The 19,143-nt window shown below is 40.6% G+C and overlaps 1 protein-coding gene across 1 annotated transcript; it reads left to right on the forward strand.

The window, feature by feature from the left end:
- Positions 1–12,874: 12,874 nt before the first annotated feature.
- Positions 12,875–15,866, forward strand: LOC308288726 (GTP-binding nuclear protein Ran-like; the record flags this gene model as incomplete). Its single annotated transcript, XM_080730196.1, has 2 exons — positions 12,875–13,112; positions 15,196–15,866. The coding sequence occupies 2 exons, from the start codon at positions 12,875–12,877 to the stop codon at positions 15,864–15,866; spliced, it is 909 nt and encodes a 302-aa protein (XP_080586322.1).
- Between the last annotated feature and the right edge of the window lie 3,277 nt (positions 15,867–19,143).

Here is a 19,143-nt window from a genome sequence, read left to right on the forward strand (position 1 = left end):
TATATTGATCGCCCGTCACTGTTGCTCACTTCTGATCTATTCTATAGCCTGCGTTTCTCCATTTCGGCAAGAAACCTACAAGCGCACAATTCCTTGAGTTATTGTCTAAAAGTCAACCCCACAGTAAATGTACTAAACTCAGTTAAATAAAAACAAAAAAATCAGAGCTTCCTACCTGGCGTGGCTCTTTTACACACTCCTCCCTCAGTCAGCACACTGCGTGTTTATTCCGAAATTGGCGGTGGAAAGTGGTTAGGGAAAGGGAGGTGGGCTAGGCTTGAAGAGACAGGGGTGGATAATACAGAAGGTTGTATAGGCTAAAGCTCGACCCCGTTGTCTACATGTTTAGAAGACACTATAAACCCACAGAACTCCATCAATGGATTTACAACAAAATTATTTCTGTAATGCACAAAGAATCTTTGCATTCTAACAACAGATATGTATAGGTATTTGGGTTTAGTATGACATATATAATATAAAATGCTACAAAAATGAACATGGGGTTTTCAATTTGCCATGGTGGCTCTCCTTTAGTGACCAATCTTCACTTATTTAGGCTGCTGCAAAGAAACACACTGAAGTGGTTTGGTAAACTGTTTTGTCTGAACTGGTATGGAAAAGACAGCCATGCAGGAAAGAGTAGTAGGGTAGCATAAAAAAAACTAAAAATGCATTGTAGCTTAAGCCTTCATGTAGGCTATCTGTCCTTAACTCTCTGCACTTTGTATCTTGTTGCAGTATAGCCTAATAGTTAACATTAAAACAATAGTCAACAGAGTTCTTATGCAATATCACTTTAACAACACATTGAAGCAGTTTGGCAGTAAGCTGAAATGGATCCATGAAAAAGGAGCACATCACCAAATTTCAACCATATTTTCATATAATTGTCCTCACTAATGCTCCTTATTTCATGGCCCATTTCCATCTACTCACTCTGCATTTCAGAGTTGCGCTGTGGACGGTTCATAAAACCATATACCATGACATCAGCAGTGATTCAGAATCCCCACTGATGAGAAAGGCTGTAGTTTCCATTAGCTTGGAATCTGTTCCAATTAAGCGAATGGAAACTATACAGCCTTTCTTTTCCTGGAAAGTTAGCAAATAGAATTGCCATTGTTCTTGCTTTGTTTGAAATTAGCACTGATTAAGTCACTGGGAGACAAGCTCAGAGGCCTTGTAGTTACAGTATCCACCCTGAGATTGGGAGGTTGGGGTTCAATCCCCAGCCGAGTCACACCAAAGATTGGCACGCAGTTGGATTGGGGCAGGAGGTCCCTGTGCATTACTAGCGTCATATCCATGGGGGAATACTTATCCAATACTTCATGGCCGAGGATCAATGTGCCTCATGTTGCAGTAACATGAGACAGGCTCCTGACCTATCAGGGCTACGTGGTTCTTCTGGAACCATTGGTTCCCAAGGCTACTAACTACTTTATGTCATCGTTTGTCAGGTTTCTAAGTGGTCCACAGCCAACCTCTGAGTCACCCTGAGTCACAGAGCAAGTAGATAGAAATGGTGCCATCTTATAGTGACACACAGTATAGTGAGGACAAAGTTGGACATTGGGTGAAGTGTTCCTTTAAATCAGTGGTTCTCAACCTTTTAAGGCCGCGACTCCCAAAATAATCATATTTGAACTGGAGACACCCCCCCCCCACACACACACACACACACACACACACACACACACACACACACACACACACACACACACACACACACACACACACACACACACACACACACACACACACACACACACACACACATCCTGACGAGTACTGAGAGTTGAGGCATTACATTTTGTATAACACGGTTCTATTGTAAAAATAGCAGATCTGCCATTTTCACAATTTCTGCCTCTAATATTTGACAATTTGGCCAATGTTTAATTCATCATTTTAGAGGTATTAAAAAGTCCTTAAATTGTCATTTTAGAAATGTGCATATACCCTCTAACTTAAACTTTATGTTGATTTGTTTTCTGTTGAGTGAGAAAACAACGTTGCACATTAAGTTAATCATCTGAGGACCCCCCAAAATAATTTGTGGAACCCCCTGGTGGTCCCGACACACAGGTTGAGAACCACTGCTTTAAATGACACTTGGCTCTACCCCTCATTTCAGCGATCTACTGTATGATAGATAGGGTTATGGGTCCGGGTTGATGACGCTGTCAGTCCTCTGTTCGCCAAAACCTTTCCAGTTCCTGGTTTTCATGAATACACAAGCATTATGAAGCTTGCAGTGTCAAAATAATATATTACCCCTTGAAAGGATTTGCCTATGAAGGTTGCCTATGATAAACTTTGAGACATTGAGAATGTATACTGGGCTGAGATGATTCTGTACTTTTATAATCAGAATGTAATTGTCATTTCTCTTAAAGAAAGAAAACAGCTATTGTATAATGCCAATCCAAGGACAAACAAAACCAGCTCACAGCCAAACAAGAGGAAGCAAAATAGACAGACCTTATGAGAGAACATCAAAATATAACCTGTGTGGGAGCTGGAGCGTCTCAATCTCTCACATTCTCTCTCTATTTCTCAGTGTGTGTGTGTGTGTGTGTGTGTGTGTGTGTGTGTGTGTGTGTGTGTGTGTGTGTGTGTGTGTGTGTGTGTGTGTGCGCGCGCGCGCGCGCGTGTGTGTGTGTGTGTGTGTGTGTGTGTGTGCATTTCTAAAAATATGAAAAAGATCAACAGCACATATCTGACAGAATGTGGGAACAGAAAATGTAGGCTATAACAAAATGACATTTCAAATGCCTATTAATATTGTTCAAAACAGAATACTGTATTTGACATTTATATCCATTTGACCATTATATATCAACGGGCCAAAAACAACACATGATCACGGAATGAAAATAAGTCTAGACACTCAAGCCCACAGTACCACCAAGGATTGTGAAAATAGGAACAAGTTGCTTTTGAAAAATAGTAACTCTAATAGGCTATTTATTACTCAGGAGGTAGCGTGACCGCTTTCTGAAGGTATCCTGGTTTGATACTTGGGTCCCTCTGAGGGAAGAGTCCTTGAGCAAGGTGCTGAACCCCTCTCTGCTCCTGATGAGCAGAGTGGTACCTTACCTTGCATGGGTTTCTCCAAATGGGTGAATGTGAAGTGCTTTGAATGTGAAGTGCTTTGCCCTTCAGCCTTGTGGCCGAAGGGCAAGAGCTCTACTGACTGACACAGGGTGCTACTGTATATAAATGCACCGTTTACCACCCCATTTTTGGATGTGCTTTAAATAACATTAATATCCAATAGTTCACAGTTCACGTGTATCGGTTGCACGGTTCTGGCAGAAACAGTAAATCTTAGAAAATATCACCAGCACTCACTTGGTCCTTTCAGGATGTCTTATTTAATGAGTAGCCCCAGGAGCAGATCATTCACTGAGGTTCCTCAGTATGAATCATGTATGATAGCTCTTCATCATATTGGTATAAACAACTTTCCTAGCTCAATGACTAACCTCCCTCTCTACTCTAAGAAAGGATTCTGTGACCGAGTAAATAGCACTATTAAAAAAAGTTATATTTACTCAATAAAATCACTGAATATCATGTATGTGATTGTTTGAGTAGGTCACACCAAACGAAATGAGTAAAAATCCAACTGTTCTTTTTGAGTTAGATGTACATATATTATTTGAGTTAATTTCATGAGAATAAATTAGTATTTGACCAACTGATTTTATTCATGAATTATACTCAATTTGTTTTGGTAATTTTCCTTCATAATATTTGAGTATGGAGTACTTATATGGATCAATTTAAAAAGACCCTTAATTATTATTCATTCCAACTAAATAATCTTTCATCTCTCACAACAACCTAAACAATTGAGTAGATATGACTAAGATTCGAAATTGTACACAAGGGTTCATGGGAAAAAAAGGGTTCATGGGAAAATTCTACTGGACTGGAACATTCTGTCAACAAACAGCAGCAGCACACATCTTTTTCAACAAGAGACCTGGAGAGTGTTTGCAAATATTGGTAAGTAGATTTACTGTATCTTTGTGCATATAGGCTACACAAATGTATTGGGTATAACTTATGTTCTTTACAAAGGTTTGCAGCTAGTTAAGGTCACAGTGAGGGGAATGTGCAAGCCCTCTAGTCATTGTGACTTTTTGCATTTATTACAAGATATGCACAGCTGCATACAATGGTGTGTACAATGAAGATAAAAACATATTATCTACATGTTTCTATTATGGTGTTCAATGAGGATTACATGTGTAAACTTGGAAAAAGTATGAAGTAAATAAGCAACATGATTATACAGTATACCTTGATTTTGGTTTGGCCCAGTAATTATTGGAATCATAAATTGACTAAGCCTTACATGGTGTCAGTTATTTGAATTATTATCTTTTTTTTTTCTTCAGAAATGCTCAAATGACCAATTTACAAGCTCAAGCTTGTGAGCTGCTATAGCTTGCAGCTATAACCACTATTTTTGAATATTTTGAAGTATACAATTATTATTATTAACTATATCCCTGTAAAATTGGGTTGCAGATATTAAGCATTGGATGACATGATGTAGTCAGCCAGCAGACATCAAGGAGAGGTGGCCTGCCTTGTTAGATGTTTACAGAAATGGTTACAGAAATTAGACCTGAATGTGACAGACATCTTGTCATTGTTAACCACTTGTATACCCTAGCATCCCTATCCTGGGGGAAAATACCAGATCTACAATCTCACGTCTTCTTTTTGACTCTATTCCCCTCATCTCTGTCTTCCAGGTTAGTGCAAAGTTCAGGATGATCACCACACTGAATCTTGAGCCAAAATGTATGGCAATGTTGGACTTCTATACCCCCAAACTACTGTCCATGTTCCAGTCCAAGAAGGGCAGTTTGGGCACAAATGAGTATTCTACTTCAGGTATGAAACTTTCATTTACTCTAACTGATTTAATTGTATTTCACCTGGCTAATGACAATAATTACTATATTAATTTATGCTAAACTCATCTTTATCCCCTGCAACTCTCTCTCCTGATTATTCATTTCTAAATGTATGTCTTAATAGCTACTAAGGACAGTCTCCCAGCTTCCGTTGCTAAAACTGGGTAGTGGAAACAATTGTATTGACAAAGTTTATGTTAGTTTATGAAAGTGCAGTCATACTTTTTCTTTATTGTTCAAATTATTATTTTTCTATTCTGCAGAGAGGAATCCCCAATCAACGAACAGGAGAGGTCATCATCCGATGTCTCATCGACCATCTGGAAGAAGATAGTGTCAAGATCAAGGACTTTCAAGTTAGTAAAATAAATGTTTTGACGTTTTAATGTCATCGTGGATGAGACCATCTCATGCAAAGGAACAGCATAGTGATGTCCAGAGAATCAGTTTGTGACATTGGCTGAATGGATGTTGCATCCGTTGCATGTCTGGTCCAACTGATTCAAGATTATGCCCAGGGCTGCATGTGTGGAGACAGCTAGGATTGCTCAATGTGTGTCTGTGTGTCTTGTAACATTTAGCCTGAAAGTGAGCTCTAAACAATTATCTTCACAATGTGTGCAGGAAGGAAGCTGCTGGTGCACCTGTCAGAGTAGAAGAGAAGTTGACAGAGGAGGTGATGATGAAGATGAAGATCTACCTGCTGCAGAACCAAGAGGACTCAATGAATGAACCTACTGATGTAGGTATTGTGATTAAGGGCATCACTGCCCTCAACAATCTTGGGGATCTGCTGCTATCTGTTGGGACTGTTCTATGCCTTTAATCTGAGATACCCCAAGAACCTCAGATATGGTCTTGAGATGTTCCAAAAAGTACTAGTTGAGTTGGATCCTGGACACCTTTCAGCCAAAGTTCAGAGACTGAAAAAATGTCTGCTTGCCGACTACTGTTCAGCAAGATGCTCTCAGAAAGTGGGTATAACCTACTGAAAGTGGATTTATTGTCAAATCAGCATTTTTGCAATGGTATTTGTTGCTGATAGTAATTAGTTAATGAAAAGTGTTTGTTTCTGGTGCATTCGAGTCATAATGCAAACAGGTCAGTTTAGCATATAGACATTACACGTGTGCATAGTCAATATGTTTAAATGATGAGCTACTGTAAATGCTTATTTATTATTTCATATTCCAAGTTGTGATTTTCTTTCATGCCAAATGGCCTCTGACTGTCTTCTTTAATGTATTTTGTGGTTATGACTTACTGTTCATTTGATGGGCTCATTGTTCTTATGGTGCATGTTTGACAGACTGCTTACTTACAGTATATGCACAGTTCAATTAGAGGTACTTATAGTATTGTGTACACACACTGCTCTTTAGTAAACAGAACATTTTAAAAGTGTCAGGGATACCCCTTTCCTGATCATTATCTTTAAACATATTGTTTTTGCAGGCATTGTTGCATGTCATTTACATACTAAAGTATGTTGAATGTTCATACTTGATGTGGTGTTACACTGGTCAAAATTAGTTGATTAAAAACATAATTATCTGCATAATTATTTCATGTGTATTCATTTGACATCATGTACTCCTGGAGTAAAAGGTAAAGTAAATGAAAGGGGTAAATGGTACTATATGAATTAAATCAATAAAAGTAAATGAATAGAGTAAATGTGACATATTTGTTTTGTTAAATCATACTCTAATATTCAATTAGATCTACTTAATATTTCAATTTATTTACTTGTAGTCTTTTGTGGCATTGACTGAATAATTTAATTATATCTACTCAATTTCTTTAGGTCATTGTACTCAATTTTAGTTGTTAATAAGTACGTAAAAGTTTTGGTTACTTTTATTCAAATTAATTGAGTATCATCTACCTGATTTCATATCAGTAATATTTACTCAATATTTTTGAGTGTAAAAATGTTTCACCAATAAAATTGAGTAGAGCCTAGTTTTTGTTCTAATCGATTCCTACTAAGGGCATTAGGCACCATTAATTGGTGCCTAATGCCTAATGTAAAAAAGATTATAAAAGAAATACTAGAAAGCTTCTTGACTTTATGTCTGCACAGCACAAACCAGCATCAGAGCCCTATTGCTGTGATATATTGTATAGGACTATTTGTGAAAATTGTGACTGACTGTGACAAACTTGTGAATATTTTTGGATTGCATTGAAATGCACTGGCACATGTTGGCCTCATATGGCCACACACTTCAACGATTTTACAATGTTGGCTGCAGAAATTAAACATTTTGGCAGGGAGTAATACGTAATATGTAATAAAATTACTTTCCAAACAAGTAACGAGTAATAAGTCAAATATTCCAGTTTTTGAGTAACTTGCCCAACATTGGTGTACATACGGTCTAGTCTCATGAAATGTAAGAGTGAAAATCCAGTAAATTACTAAGTCATTCAGGTGAGATAAAGAGAGAGAGAGAGAGAGAGAGAGAGAGAGAGAGAGAGAGAGAGAGAGAGAGAGAGAGAGAGAGAGAGAGTGTGTGTGTGTGTGTGTGTGTGTGTGTGTGTGTGTGTGTGTGTGTGTGTGTGTGTGTGTGTGTGTGTGTGTGTGTGTGTGTGTGTGTGTGTGTGTGTGTGTGTGTGTGTGTGTGTGTGTGTGTGAGACTGTGTGTGTGTGTGTGTGTGTGTGTGTGTGTGTGTGTGTGTGTGTGTGTGTGAGACTGTGTGTGTGTGTGTGTGTGTGTGTGTGTGTGTGTGTGTGTGTGTGTGTGTGTGTGTGTGTGTGTGTGTGTGTGTGTGTGTGTGTGTGTGAGAGACAACTAATTCCAAGACAAAAGTCTAGATGACCCTTATATATGTACCTTCTCCCATGGGTATTCAGACTATGTAGGACTCATCTGCTCTGGGGCATGCACCTGAGCCCTATAATGACAGCCATCTGCTGCTCTAGGCCAAGTCAGCACATCACATCACATCACGCCCCTGTGATGTGTTTGCCATCAAAGGCTAAATGCTTAGTTTTATCATCCCCAAAAGACTTGGCCTCCACGTTTCTGGCACACCGCTCGTTAATGGATGTACAGTTACTGTACTGTCAGTACTGTTGTTCACTTAGAGCACTACAGGGAAATTAGTTAATTAGCTTGATTTATACTCTGTCGTACAACAAAACAGAACTACTGTAAGCTCACAACATTCTATGCGACACGTTGTGAGCTTGCAGATCATCTAGTTTCCTTAAGCTTGTACAGTATTCTGTCTTACAGTGAATATAAATCATATCAAGCGTAAGTGTTAGTATGTAGGTGTCAGGAACCTGGGTATTTCATACAGTATGTACTATAATTTCCCATCATCAGTTCCCTGGAGGAGAGATATATTTGGCTACACTTATTTCAGTGTATTCTTGAGGGCAATGCCTCAATACATTATCGATTATAAAGTGTTTTCCACTGGCACATCCCCACTAATTGCAATCAATCAGGCATTGTGCTTAGGTTTCAATATAGGATTAGGTTCTTAGTTCTACTATGGCACAGTGGATCGAAACATGATCTCTCCGGGTTCTCCAGTGACGTCGACTCATCGCGTGTATATTTGTGAACTACAAACACGACGTGAATCAAAGTTATAACAAAATTACTTCAGTGTGTTGTGATATTCATCAACACCAGTGTATGTGTCTTGAATAACAATGGTTGCCCAAGAACACCTAAAACAAATGGCATCATTTCATTCTATGTGAGAAGCAGTCAGTCCTCAATAGGCCTACTCACACAATTAAAACTGAACACACTTCTCACATGCCTTTTGCAGTTAATAATAATACATTTTATTTATAATGCACTTCACATTTGAAAAGATCTCAAAGTTCTACAATCAGGGTAAAATATTTGTATAAAACATGATTTGAAAAGGAATTTAAAAATTGCACCCGTGCGAAGTGAGCTGTGCATGTCACACGTGCAGATGTCCTCGTATGTGGTGAATGAGGAGGAGTTGGATATCTAGTAGACTTGACTGCGATATGAGGGTCATTTAATGTGTATGAGCATAGGAAAAAAAAGATTATATAATTATAACATCTCTAATGCCTCATTCACACTACAGATATATAGTTGAACGTTTTGCTTGGTAATTCAATGTAATCTCAATGGAAACCAGCTTTAAAGGCTGGATTCCAAGGACAGCCGACACGCCCAGCCTTTAAAGCTGGTTTCCATTGAGATTACATTGAATTACCAAGCAAAACGTTCAACTATATATCTGTAGTGTGAATGAGGCATAAGATTGAATATAATTGGTTTATATTGATGTTGTATAATTGAAAAACAAATTTAGGAGAGTCAATCACATCACAAGGTCGGAACTGTGACATAATTGACAATATAAGAGAGTGTGTGTTCAATAATTCTGTGAAATCTGTAGAAAGCTATTTTGAGACAACAGAAACTAATAAACTAAGTTAAAACATTACAGATAGCAATGTGATTTCACAAACATTTCTGCAAAGACCCTTAACTTATTGACTGCCACCATTGAATTTCAACATTGGGCGTTAGCTCAGACTGGATTTTGCCTGAACTTACCAGGCCAGCTGAATATCACCTTTGACCTGAGACATTAACCACACTTGCACAGATTGTGGTTATTGTCACAGGTGTCAGATGGCACACAGCTCACACAAGCTTAAAATACAAACAAAGGGGAAATTTAGGAGTCTCCCTTGCTTGCATCTTGGCAATTCCACATGGAACATGTGGGTGGTTTGCTGGTTTGTCCTTTGTCCATTGATCATTCTGCGACATTCGGGAGTTTCAACCTTCAGGGTGATTGTCTTGTCATTAAGGACAGAGGGCAAAACAGACAGGGGGTCAGTCAGACAGACAGAAAGAGGGAAAGACAGACAGTGACAGACAGACAGTGACAAACAGACAGAGGACCATACAGAGAGTTTTTCTATACACCTGTCACTTCAGGACCTAAGAAGGGGAGACCCACCTTTTGCCTCGCAAAGGGAGCTTCTTGTGGGTTATAGAGCAGGAGGGAGGAGTTTAGTAGAGCAAGCTCAGTTAGCTGTACTTCACAAAGTGAAACATGTTCTGATTTGGGTTAATTTAATGTGCTAATTCATGGAATGTGAAGTTACAGACAGTGTGCATTCTCTGTATTGTTGTGTTAGGTGTAGTATACCATACTAGAATGTTATGTTTGTGATGTGCAGTATTAATTCTTACTGTTGTATTGCCAATAAGACTCCTAATTGCCCCCACTAGAATACTTACACTACATTGATTTCCACTTGCTGCCTATTGCCTCCTAAACCTAGAAAACAAATCTAGTGGACTAATTGGGAACAAAATACTTGATGACCTGACTGAGATATGCCACTACTGCTAACAAAATACCACTTTGCTATCCATTACAATAAATCCATCCTTCTTTCAAAGTCTTATAGAATGCAGTTGAAGTTTGTATCAACAGCACCACCTACTGATAGCAAGATGTAGTGTAACTTAATTTATTAAGGTCTGACTCTGAAGACTAGGACCCAGGTTCTCAAACTTTCATGTCAAAGGCCCCCAAACTAATGCCTGCAGTCTGCTGCAGACACCAAGTTTAAAGTGTTTAAACTAATGTTTATGTTATATTTGACCCCTGGGAGTCCCCGGAACCCACTTACCACAGCAAGTCATCAGAGACGTAAGTAGCCTACTCGACCCCAGGCCAGTCAGGACCGAATGTCAAACTGGGCAATAGACACAGGCCGATTTTCGTATTCCGATACTTTTACTTCTACTCCACAACATCTCAGAGGCAACATTTTTACTTTTACTCCACTACAATTATTTGAAATCTTTATTAACTAGTTAGATCTACTTTGTAGATTCTAATAGTTATTACAAAACATGCACAACCAGCCTTGATTGTAGTGCAAGTTTTTTCCAGGTAGTCTACCAACTACAACGAAGATTAACAGCTGGAAGTCCTTGGCATTCGATTCATCACAAATAGTAACAAGAACAACATTTAATGCAATTATAAAAGACCATAGATGTACAGACAGAGTAAAGCTACGTTAAGTTTAGCTAACAGTCTTTCTTAAATTCTGCGTTTGTGGATATGTGGATATTGGCGCCCTCTCCTGGACGAAAAGTATATGTTATGCACAGTTTTTACATAATCTAACCTTGTTCATAATCTAACCTTGTTCATTGGTAGCAGCTGATTGTGCTTAAATACGCCAGCTGACGGTTTATTTACTCCCTCAGTCCACAGGTCCTACTGGGTGCAACTGAAACCCAATTGAAGGTGAGTGAAAATACATACAGTTTGCAGTGGCAGATTGCCAAGAAAGCAGTAAGCACAATATAACCCATGGCCTATTTTTTTAATAACAGAGCATAATTTGTCCTCTTACACTTATCATTGTCTGCAGCATCACCAGAGATGCTGAGAGGAACTATAGAGATCAAGCTGGAGGAGTTCATCTGATGAATTCTCCTCAAGCAGGACAGGTGAGGTGACTCATTTCTTGTTTTATGGGTGAATCATAATAGTAATTAAGCAAACACAATGATCTTGAGCAGGGACGTGCTGGCCATTGGGAAAAGCGGGACAATTCCCAAACGGCCGGTTCATTCCCGGCTGGTCCAGGCCGGCCATTAGGAAAAAATTAAAAATTAAATTTCGGCCTTCGTTCCATTTTGGGGTCTGGGCGGCCAACAAAGTAAATCGTCACTGTTGGGCAGACACCTTGTATCTCCAAGTTTCAAATGTATACATTTTTTCGCAAAGCAAAGCCCTACTTCATCATATAAGGCCGTTGCACAAAAGTAGTGAAAACAGTAGATCTACAAGCACGCGTTGTGTGCTTGTAGATCTGCTGTTTTCACTAGTTTAAATCATTTGTAAAATGATAAATACAAAACAAACGGTTTTGGACATACAAGGTTTCCACCCGACAACGACGAAATATAACTCATGTACAGTAATTGGCCCAAGGGCTTGTCACTTGTCATGATCTGAAATGGCTAATAGCAGCAACACTATAAGAGAGATCTCTCTCTATAGCACGCAATGAGGGCCTCTCCAACTATTTTTCCCGGGCTGAATCAGGGGCCCAGCACGTCCCTGATCTTGAGGCTGGAGACCAGTAGGCCTACGTGAGCACCTGATACGAGTTTAAACCACCACATAAATAAGGATTGATTGCTTCATGCAGCTGGCCCAGGTTGGAATCTGACCCCAAAGCTCTTTGCTTTATGTAATCCCACACCTTTAATTGAAATAATCTAAAAGCAAACAGCAACATTCACTGGCAAGAAATGAATGAATGAATTAATGTTCTCTGTCACCCAGTGCAGCCGATGAGAATACATACAAGCTACCATGACGCAGGGCCAAATATGAGAAGAGCTCAATAAGTTGTTTTATATTCAGAGAATGCATTCAGAGTAAAGCAACTGACAGTTTACAAATAAAACAATTGCGGGAAATAAATCAGAATTCTATTATGTTTAGTTTTGTATTAAATTCATTTTAGAGTAGTCATGTGACATGATTTTATTTTCGCATTCACTTGCTATGGAACGGAAGTAAGTCTGCCCTCTTCCTACCTCAACCTGTGTGTTACGTGCATGGTAGTCTCGTGTGGCCAGACTGTTAACTCCCGCGAAGAATGATGAGTACCCGGTTAAAGCATGAAGCCTCCTCCTCACTTCCGTTTTGTTTTTAACATTGCACACATTTATCCTATTAAAAATCATCTAAGCATATTTAGCTTATAGCAGAAATGACATTTTAAAATATATTTCCGTGAACGGAAATGCCAGCTTGCATTACTCACCGTTCGGGAGCTGTAGTTCCAGACTCTATATAGCATTCGAAGATTGTGGGACTACCTGCATGGTTACCTGTTGCGTGATACTGATAGCTCTAACTCAGCAAAAATGGATATCCGTCGATTCCTCAAGCGTCCCAATAGTAAAATAACAACACAAGAGCCGCAGCCGCAGCCGACGCCAGCCAACAGCAGCCAACAGCAGCCGGTAGAAACAACCACCATCGCAGCAGAGATACCAGCGGCCCCAGCAGAGCCGTTAGGGCAGAACCACCACCCAGCCTGGGGCCATCAGTGGGAGTGGATGCGGCGGCAGAAACACTGTGCCCGCCGGCCCCGGGGCCATCGTGGGTGGATGATCTTGGTGAAAAACACCGCGGTCCCAAGCAGCCTGTTTTATCTGAATTCCCCAAAAAAGATGATCGGAAACCAAAAGATCATTTTCCATCATTTATTAGAAGAAGCATTCATGGATGGAATATTCTGTTGCAAAGGACGCCGTCTTTTGTTTTGCCTTGTGGCAAAAATGACAGCAGCGTGCGGGATTCATTTCGTAAGGAGGGAGTGAGTGACTGGAGTAAGCTGGGCTCTAAACTGGATAAACACACAATATCCGAAGGCCATAAGAACTGCATCATTGAGAACATTAAAAATAGTGCATCTTCAGGCTCTATTGCAGCTAAACTATCAGAAAGTCATAAAGCTACTGTTGAGAAGAACAGATCTTATTTGTGCAAAGTGGTTGATATTGCAAGGCTGTTGCCTAAACTTGGGTTGCCTTTCTGTGGACACATGGAGGGGAAAGAGTCAGAATCACGGGGCAATTTTCTTGAGGTGTGCAGCTTCTTTTCTAAATATGATTCTGATTTTGAAAGTCAAATTATTTTAATTATATTAAGTCCAGATTTCCAGAACAAAATAATTGGAATATGTGCATTTTGTGCAGAAATTGTAGAATCAGTGCAGGATACTGTTTTTTTTTTTATCATTTTATCTTTTTCTATTATGGCAGACAAGGCCAGGTCCTCCAAAACTGAACAATTGTCAGTTTGTTTAAGATATACAGAGCAGCTTGAAATAAAGGCGTGTTTTCTGTGTTTTATTGACTGTTCAGCATCTCGCAATACAGCTATAAACACAGGACTGGAGATGGGTGGTCTCAAAAACATCCCAATTGTTGCTCAGAGTTACGATGGTGCCTCTGTAATGTCTGGGCACCTGTCAGGCGTGCAGCAGCGCATCAAATAGATCTACCCGGTCCCTTACGCAGCGTATATACACTGCTTGGCACACAAACTAAATCTGGTGCTTTAGAGTGTTGCACTGTCAATCGCAGCGTGAAAACATTCCTGAACGTTATTGATAAACTGTACTCTGTTTTTGTACAGCCGTCAAATCACCATAAATTTGTTGAAATCCATAAATCGTTGTACATGAAAGAAACTGAAATCGTACAGCCCAGTGAGACAAGATGGGCATGTGCATGCAGTTAAAACCCACTACTCTACTATCACTGGGTGCCCAAAAGAAATTAGTGATGAGGGAGGAAGGTGGGCTATTGATGCCAGTGGCCTATATGACCACATGACAAGAATGTCATTCATTACACGTCTCGTTGTATTTGAAGATATAAACTATGTGTGATCCATGTTACGCACTCAAACTCAGCAAAAAATGATATTTTAGCTCTTTTAGCTCTTGCAAAACCACCACATCTAGGGTGCACAAAGCTAACCTCTGGCGGGGTCCTCTAACATGTCTGTGCCAAGTCTGGCTACATTCGAGGAGATTAGCAACATTTTGTCTTCTTTCTCTGGGGGGCTGCTGGTTAACTTCTGTTTTGCTGGATCAAGCTGGTTCCACTGTTAGATCAACACAGTTCACCTTAACTGGTGTCAGTTTTCCTCCTTTTGTTTTGGTGGCTGGGGTCTCTTCTCTCAGGGGACTCTTCTGGGTTCAATGCCCTCTCCATCTCCACTCATTTTCAGAACCTGTTACAGTAGCAAACTCCTCACATAGTTGAGTCCTGGTTTGTTCTATATCAGAAAAGGCTTATTTATGAGTTTGAGTCGGATGCTGCATCCCCCCATTCCGACATTCTGCCATTCAGACATCCCCCCATTCCAATACTAACCCCATACCTAACCCTAACCTCTATGGAAGTGATGCTACTCAGACAATTAGAAGTCAATGTCTAAATGGCAGCATGTCGGAATGGAGAGCGCCCCCCGTTTGGGTCAGGCTGCTCATTGTAGCTTTCACCAACATTTTACTGATGGATGTTTTTTCCACACTCTGAATTCTGCATTTCTACAGTATATTTGGAGTCAATGACAACGCCTCTCAGCCAATCGGTGACATCACCGCTATGCTAATATCCATATAAATAACATTGAGTGTTGATGCATTAGCATTCGTGTGCAACGACAGCAATAGACCTAACAATGTTCGGAAGCCAAATTCAAGCCCAAGCCCAGTTCAAGCTTGTGTTGGTGGGAGATGGTGGTACGGGAAAGACCACTTTTGTAAAAAGGCACTTGACCGGAGAGTTTGAGAAGAAATACGTGGCCACAATCGGAGCGGAGGTGCATCCACTGGCATTCAACACCAACAAAGGAGCCATTGTGTTCGAAGTGTGGGACACAGCTGGTCAGGAGAAGTTTGGAGGCCTCAGGGATGGCTACTACGTTCACGCCCAGTGTGCCGTCATCATGTTCGATGTCACATCTCGAGTCACCTACAAGAATGTTCCCAACTGGCACCGCGATCTGGTGCGCATTTGTACGAACATTCCCATCGTCCTCTGTGGCAACAAAGTGGACATCAAAGACAGGAAGGTCAAAGCTAAGACCATCACCTTCCACCGCAAGAACAACCTGCAGTACTACGACATCTCGGCCAAGAGCAACTACAACTTTGAGAAGCCGTTCCTGTGGCTGGCAAGGAAGTTGGTGGGTGACCCAAAGCTGGAGTTTGTGGAGATGCCTGCCCTGGCCCCCCCAGAGGTCCAAATGGACGCCAAAGACATGGCGCGGTATGAGCAGGAACTCAAACTTGCATCAGAAACAGCGCTCCCAGACGAAGAAGACAATGACCTCTAAGCTGTTACCCAGTGCCTTCTACTGTATCCTCCCCACCATTGACACAAAGTTGATGAAGTTTTGCCCCCTTTCTTCCAATCTTTTATAGATTAAAAATGGCTTATGGGTGGGCTTTGGAACTCATAAACCTATGCCCATATATGAAGATTTTCAGGCCGCAAAGCAGCCTAAAAATAACCCCACCCGTCTGAAGTGAGCAGTGCTGATGATGATGAGGATGATAGACCCACATGACGTCACAGGATACCAGTATTCAGGGGTGAGATGCCATGGGCTTGCGTGGGCTCGGCGAGCCCACACTTATTTTGCTGCACGCACGCGCGCCTCATATGCACACATTAATTAACAATAAAAACACTAATTAACAATAATAAAAACAGTGTGCGCGCATGACGTCTTGAATTTAGAGGACCCACACTTCTAAAATCCATATCACACCACTGCCAGTATTTGATACCATGGGAAAACACTTGGAAAACGTACAACAGTATTTGCAGAGCTATCTATTGGAGAGTTGCGCCACCTCCGTTCACTGGCCAGGTCTTCTACATACAGTACACATCTATTGGCAAATAATGATGAAGCGCTGAACCAGAAGTTTACAGAATGCATTGGAGTCTATGGGGAAATAGTGACACATCGAGTTACATGAACCACGTGACCAGTGCTGTTTCTGACCCCGCATTGGCGGAACTCTCTAATACAAGGCTCTGAGTATCCTATTTGATACCGATACCGTGGGAGAAACACTCACGTACAGTATTGGAGCGGTTAGCACCGCTCAAAAATGAACACTGAGATTGTGGTGCCAGAAATGAAAAAGGTTGATAATCTAAAATTGGCTTATGGGTGGGTGTTGGAATTCATAAATGTATTATGCCCATGGAGATTTTCAGGCTGCAAAGCGGCCTAAAAATATTGAAATTGCCTGATTGATTGATTGATTGAAGACTTTATTAGAAGTTTGCATAGGAAAAGGTACAGTTTCATGACGGTACAGTTCACTGGTACAAGGTCTACTAAAAGGAGATCCATGAAAAGACTAAGCTTATTTCCACTGGAAACCATTTAAGTATCTCATATATCCTTGTGGGTCATTGTTAAATTAACACAGTGTAGATTGTGGTCCCAGTCCCAGAAATGAAAAGGGTAGAGAATCATACATCTACAGAAGGCTATTCTCCTGTTCATCCCCCAAACATTTTTCCCCACAAAGTTTACATGTGTTCCGTATTTGTGTGTAGGAGCACGGAATGAGCACGGAACTCCATGTGTGGAGATAACTAACGTTACGGACAGATTGTATTCATGATGGGTTGCATTTGTAGTCCTAAACGGCCATGTTGAGGACCAACACAGGTTTTTCAATTTATCTGATTGGCATAGAACTAATGTTCTACACCAATCAGAACACCTGTGTTGGTCCTCAGCATGGCTGGTGTAGGACTACAAATGCAACCCATGAATTAGTTGTCAGTGCTATGCTGTCTTGTGAGACGTCTCACTGCTTCCACCTCGCTCTATGTAGCACACTGTTTCTCAACCTTTCTATCAAAAGGGGTACAAATGTATTCTTGTAGGGAGTGTAACTGCGAGAGTGTACAAATCTTTACACGGTAAACTTCTCAGTATTCATTTCACCCAAATTTCAATTGGAACCAAATGGACCTTTATAGGTCCCTTCAGACATCAAGTGCATCGAGCCACGGACCACAATCTATAGTAGGGGTAGTTTTAGGCATAGTTTTACTGAGGTTAGGATTAGGGTTAGGTGTAGGCATAGTAGCATTCACCAATTTAGCATTCACCAGCATTGGCAGGTTAGCATTCACCAGCGTCGGACTAATGGGACGTTGGAACAATTATGGTTTGGCGCTAGTTAGCCTCTGAAACCCAGGTTTTTATTTTGCCGTTAGTTAATAATCTGAATGATTTGGCGCCTTGGAAACATTCTGATGAACGTGTTTAATTTAACTGAAGGGCAACATTGTGATGACACTGCGCACATTTCTTTAGTGGGTTTAGTTACCAATTAGTGGTTGTGATGGTTTGCCTCACCTGCTTAGAGGCATGCTACGGGCTTGAGGTTATAGCCGTGACAACATCCAGAGAAGCGCTACCAAAGCCATTGTAGAAGGTTTTCCCTGACAAGGAAAACCTTCTACAATGGCCTTGGTAGTGCTTCTCTGGCAAAATAAAGTTCCAAATAACAGAACTTAGAAATTACACTTGATTGAAACTATAAGTTCTGTTATTTGAAACTTTATTTTGGCCAGTCTTGTTTTTTCATTATTTTTGCCTGGCCTGCACTGTATGATTCTGCACTTTGGAGAGGTAAATAAAATACCAAACAAGAAATGACAGTCCTTTTATACCAGCTTACACCTTGTGGACTAGTGGACTCTATTAGTATGTAAACTGTCACAGCTTTTCCGTATGTACCGCATGTGTGTATGTATCTCTGTCACGCCTGACACTGTGGTTCTATGGGTTTGTCGCTCTGACATCATACTGTGATGTCAGGGGAACCACTCTTAACAGAATGGGTTTGCCGCTCTGACATCACGCTCTGGCTTCACTGTGATGTCACACTACAGAATCGCTTTTATGCCCATACATGGAGTTCCCTGGTGTCATCAATATTAAGCCCATATCTAACAGGACTTCATCTGGGAATGCCCATGGAGGCCACATTGACCACATACCACACAATGGCCAAGATAGACGGGCAAGACAGCCCATATCTGTGTGGCTGGTTCTACAGACAGGGATCTCCATGTATGAGCATAAAAAGGGCAAAGACAGAATGGTTAGCTCCGCTCAAATAGGGGCAAGGTACAGAGATATCCATATATGGGCATGAAAGGGACAAACGGTAAGACAAAATACATTTCCCAGCGGATTCCTTGTGACTTGCGTCAGGCCAACCACACTTGCAATTTCCCAGAATTTCTTTACATTTATAGATCTTTCTAGTTATCACTTTTAGTGTAGCTTTGTACAACCTCAATGATGTTTAACTTTTTATGCTGGATTATTCTTCCAGAAAGAACCCCAGATGACACTTCCATTTAAAGGAATAGTTTCACCCCCCCTCCACATTTTTTCTTTCTATCAATTACTCACCCCATGACATTTTTTTTCTCACATTCCTATTAAAGCCAATAATTTGATTATAACAAATGTACCCCCATTGATTCCGGATGGAGACAGAAATGCATTTGTGTCTCCATCCGGGATCACTTGGGGTACATTTTTGCCAGACCCATGAAATGGG

The sequence above is a fragment of the Nannobrachium achirus genome, assembly GCF_963921795.1.
Source record: "Nannobrachium achirus genome assembly, chromosome: 7".
NCBI lineage: Eukaryota > Metazoa > Chordata > Actinopteri > Myctophiformes > Myctophidae > Nannobrachium > Nannobrachium achirus.